At 46.6% G+C, this 4,726-nt stretch overlaps 1 protein-coding gene across 1 annotated transcript; it reads left to right on the top strand.

Moving 5' to 3' along the window:
* Positions 1 to 1,189: 1,189 nt before the first annotated feature.
* Positions 1,190 to 3,559, top strand: LOC141685070 (uncharacterized). The gene is made up of 3 exons (XM_074490192.1): positions 1,190 to 2,515; positions 2,735 to 3,127; positions 3,452 to 3,559. Exons 1-3 carry the CDS (start codon positions 1,190 to 1,192, stop codon positions 3,557 to 3,559), a joined length of 1,827 nt encoding a protein of 608 aa, XP_074346293.1.
* Positions 3,560 to 4,726: the final 1,167 nt, after the last annotated feature.

The following is a 4,726-nucleotide window of genomic DNA, read 5'->3' as shown; positions in this document are numbered from 1 at the left end:
TGCGTTTCCACGGGAACTCTGATCCTGTGGAATTCTTGGGGCGTTTTAACATTGAAATGGACGTATATCAAGTACCTGATTTGGCTCGATGCCGTCTCCTGGCAGCCACTTTCAGGGAAGGCGCTCAGCAGTGGTTCCAAAAATTTGGTCCAGGTGTGATTACATCCTGGGAACAGATGAAAACTTTGTTTTTGACACAATTCCAAGCCGCGGTGAAGTACACACCACTTGTTACCACGCTGGCAAATGTGAAACAAAAAGAATGGGAAAGTTTGACTTTGTATTTCAAGAGGTTTAATGCAGAATCCACTTTGGTGAGGGGTGCAACTGATGAAACACTGAAAATACTGCTTATAGCTGGTTGCGTGTGGGGACGGATTTTTGGAAGCACTTGCAAGGGAAGGACCCAGTGTCACTAGCTGATGTACTTGCGCAGGCGGAGTCGTTCAAAGCAATCGAGTAGTCGCTTGCAGAAATAAAAAAGAATGACAATACTCATAACTCTAAGGGGCGATCCAAGAGAAGGGACAGATCCTTGAGCCCAGCTTATCGGCGAAATGCCAGAAGCCCTAACAGGGTGAACACTGTGAGCTCGCGGAGAGAATGGAGCCCACCGTCGAATTACGAGAGAAGGGTAAGCAATTATACACCACTGGCGGCGTCCATTGATCATATCTTCGAGGTAAATAAGGATAGAGGGATCTTCAAGAAGCCCGACCGTCTAACTTCATGGAAGAGCAGAGACAAAAAGAAGTATTGTGACTACCATGAGTCTACTGGCCATGACACCCATGAGTGTCGTCACCTCCGGGATGAGATTAAGGATTTGATCAAGGCCGGATACCTAGGAGAATGGATTGACAAGGTGAAGCGACGCAGGGGACTTGATGACAAGGGTAAGGATGAAAGACAGCCCCCGCGGGCGGAGGATGTTGAAAAAACAGCAGAGGTCAAGTTTCAGAGGGCTGGCAGTATCAGGGCAATTTTTGGAGGACACCCTTTTATTGGTGATAGTAATCGAGCACTGGAGAAAAACGCGAGAGAAGCGTGACATCCACCGCTCACCAACATCCACAGCTTGGAAGATAGACCCCCGAAGGTCTTTAAGGGAGAGTCCGCTGATATTACGTTCAAGGAAAAAGAATCTAGGTGGGTGCATCATCCTCACAACGATGCGCTGGTGATTACCATGCTTATTGGGGCAATGAACGTACATCGAGTCTTCTTGGATAATGGGAGTTCTACAAACATCTTGTACTACAGCACCTACAAAAAGCTGGGTTTCCCAGATAGTGACATGTATTTCGAAGATACGCACGTCTATGGCTTTACTGGGGAAGCAGTGAGAGTTATGGGTTCTGTCAGGTTTCCCATCACGCTCGGGGAAGGAGCTTTGTCGGTTACCCAAATGATAGATTTCAAGGTGCTAGATCAGGATTCCGCGCACAATGTGCTGGTCGGCAGACCTTGGTTACGAGCGTTCAGGGTGATAACTTCGATACACCACTTGATGATAAAGTTCCCAACGCTAAACGGAGTTGGCAGTCTGAGAGGGTCACAGTATGAGTCACGTGACTGCTATCACAAGGCTGTCAAGGAATTTTGTACAAGAAGGTATGAAGGGAAAGGTCTCCCATTTGAGGATGTAGAAGATATTCATACGAAACCAAGTGGAGAGGTCCATGCCCATTATTTCGTTGAAGGCCCCGAAAAGGAAGAAACCTATATCTCTGGGAACTCTTTTTTGACGCGGGGACGTGTTTCGAAGATCCATAACGTGGAAGAAGTGGTGGTGAACCATCCGGAGGCGATTATACAGAAAGAGGTTAACGGGGAAAAGTTGGAAGGAAGAAGTGAGATTTTGCAAGGTCTCGGGAATAACTTCAAGGTTGATGTTCCTCGAAAGAAGGACGCGCCTTTGAATGAAATTGAGGTTGATGCTCCTCCAAACGAGGATGCGCCCTCTTCATCTGTGTTGCACAAAGATACGCCCTGTCTGGAGGTGGATGCTCCCACTCATGAGGACGCGCCCTCAGATGCAAAAATGGAAGTTGAAGACCCCCGAGACTTTGATTTCGATTTGGATCCCAGGATCCCTATGCCCGCCGAAAAGACGGGACCGGCCGAAGACACAACATCTATACCGGTTGATAAAAATGACCCGAGCAAGGTTTTGAAAGTGGGGTCCCAGTTGGCTGATGAAATGAGAAGAAGTCTTACCCGCTTCTTAATTACAAATCTTGATGTCTTTGCATGGAGTCATTCAAATATGATAGGAATCGACCCAGAAGTAATGTGTCACCGTTTGAATATCCTTCCGAATTGTAAGGGCATACGTCAGAAATGCCACCCGGTAAGTGGAGAAAGGGCAATAGCATTAAAAGAAGAAGTGGACCGGTTCGAGGTGGGGCTAATCAAAGAATCGTTCTACCCCGAATGGCTTGCAAATCCGGTGCTGGTGAAGAAACCGAATGGGAAGTGGAGGACATGTGTGGATTCCACAAATCTCAATAAGGCATGTCCAAAGGACAGCTTCCTGCTGCTAAAAATCGATCAGTTGGTTGACGCAACGGCGGGGCACGCGTTGCTGAGTTTTATGGATGCATACTCCGGTTACAATCAATTTCCGATGTATGGCCCCGATCAAGAACATACATCCTTCATTACTGAGAGAGGATTATACTGTTATATAGGAATGCCATTTGGATTGATTAATGCTGGCGCAACCTACCAGCGGTTGGTAAACATGATGTTCAAGGATCAAATCGGGAGAACTATGGAAGTGTATGTGGATGATATGCTGGTAAAGTCCGAGGTGGCGAGTGACCACATCAAGCACCTGATGGAGATGTTTAACATTCTAAGGAGGTTTCGTATGAAATTAAATCCGCAAAACTGTGTGTTCGGCGTGGAGTCGGGCAAGTTTCTCGGGTTCATTGTCAACCACAGGGGAATTGAAGCCAACCCCGCAAAGATCAAGGCATTGATGGATATGAAGGCACCCACCAATGTGAAACAAGTGCAAAGTTTGACTGGGAGAATTGCCGCATTAAATCGATTTGTTTCCAAGTCGTCTGATAGATGCAAGGAATTTTTCAAGGCGATTAAATTAGCGGGGAAAGACTTTGTATGGACGTCAGAATGTGAAGAGGCTTTCAAAAGAATCAAGGAGCAACTGGGAAACCCTTCCATGTTATCAAAGCCGTTGGATGGGGAATCTCTAATACTGTACCTCGTAGTGTCTGAATATTCGATCAGTGCAGTTCTAGTAAGAGAAGAAGATGGGGAGTAATCACCAGTGTACTACGTGAGCAAACGGTTACACGACGCTGAAACTCGCTACACAAGCATGGAGAAACTGGTTTACGCCCTGATTCTTGCGTCAAGAAAATTGCGGCCGTATTTTCAAGCCCATAGAGTTGAAGTTCGTACAGCGTACCCGCTGCGACAGGTCCTGCACAAACCAGAGTCATCAGGCAGAATGCTAAAATGGGCTGTGGAGTTGGGACAGTTTGATTTGGAATATGTACCTCGAACAGCGATAAAGGGCAAGCCTTAGCCGATTTCTTGTTGGAATTTGATTCTGAAATTGATGATAAAGCTTTGGTAATGCTACATTCACCTCATGCTGAGGAGTCTTTGGAGGAGTTTCCACATCCTTGGTGGATCTTACATGTGGATGGGGCGGTTAACAATGGAGGAGCAGGTGCGGGTATAGTACTTGTGTCTCCGGAAGGCCACCATCTGATGAGCGCCATTCATTTCAAGTTTTATGTAACTAATAATGATGCGGAGTATGAGGCACTGATTAATGGCCTGAAAATCGCTTTGGAAATGGGGGTGCGAAACTTAATTGCAAGAAGTGACTCAGAGTTGGTAGTGAATCAGGTGAACGGGGGATTTCAAGCGCGAGGCCCGCGAACAGAATTATACTTGAGATGTACACAGCGCCTGATTGGAATGTTCAAAGAGGTTAGATTGGAATATGTTCCGCGGGAGAAGAACAGTAATGCGGATGCTCTGGCAAAAATAGGGTCGCAACAAGAGGCTGTGTTGTTAGGATCCATCCCCCTTGAAATCCAGGAGATTCCTAGTATCCCAGAGATAGAAACTATGCAAGTGGATGAGGCTCCCAAGGAAACATGGATGACGCTCATTCTAGCTTACATTCGCAAGGGAATACTCCCCGAGGATAAGTTTAAGGCTCGCTGACTCCGCTATCAGGCTGCAAGATACGTGATATACGATGAAGTCCTATATAAGAGAGGGTTCAACCAACCTCTGCTTAGGTGTGTTGAAGAAGAAGAAAGAAATTACATCCTAAGAGAGGTACATGAAGGAATCTGTGGCAATCACTCGGGGGGTAGCTCGTTGGCAATGAAAGTTTTGCGCCAGGGATATTATTGGCCCACAATGAAAGAAGATGCTACGAATTTTGTCAAGGCATGTGATCGCTGCCAGCGCTTTGCAAACTACTCGTCTATGCCGGCGACACTCTTGACGCCTATGGCAAGCCCGTGGCCGTTCGCCATGTGGGGAATTGATCTTATCGGAGAATTGCCGAAAGCTAAAGGAGACGTCAAGTATGCAGTGGTTGAGGTCGATTACTTTACTAAATGGGCGGAAGCTATGCCACTGGCTACTATCACCTCAAAGAAAATCAGGGATTTTATTTTCAACTCAATCGTATGTAGGTTTGGAATCCCTTACAAGCTTGTCTCCGACA

This window comes from Apium graveolens, chromosome 9 (genome assembly GCF_009905375.1).
Source record: "Apium graveolens cultivar Ventura chromosome 9, ASM990537v1, whole genome shotgun sequence".
NCBI lineage: Eukaryota > Viridiplantae > Streptophyta > Magnoliopsida > Apiales > Apiaceae > Apium > Apium graveolens.
The sequence above is the reverse complement of the archived record's forward strand: the minus strand, read 5'-3'. Positions and strand labels throughout refer to the sequence as shown.

Coding starts and splice junctions, on each gene's coding strand:
- LOC141685070 (XM_074490192.1), top strand. CDS start 1,190: ATGCTTATTGGGGCAATGAACGTACATCGAGTCTTCTTGGATAATGGG. Junction 2,516..2,734: donor ATTCCACAAATCTCAATAAG/GCATGTCCAAAG, acceptor GCAACCTACCAG/CGGTTGGTAAACATGATGTT. Junction 3,128..3,451: donor AATTAGCGGGGAAAGACTTT/GTATGGACGTCA, acceptor CCGCTGCGACAG/GTCCTGCACAAACCAGAGTC.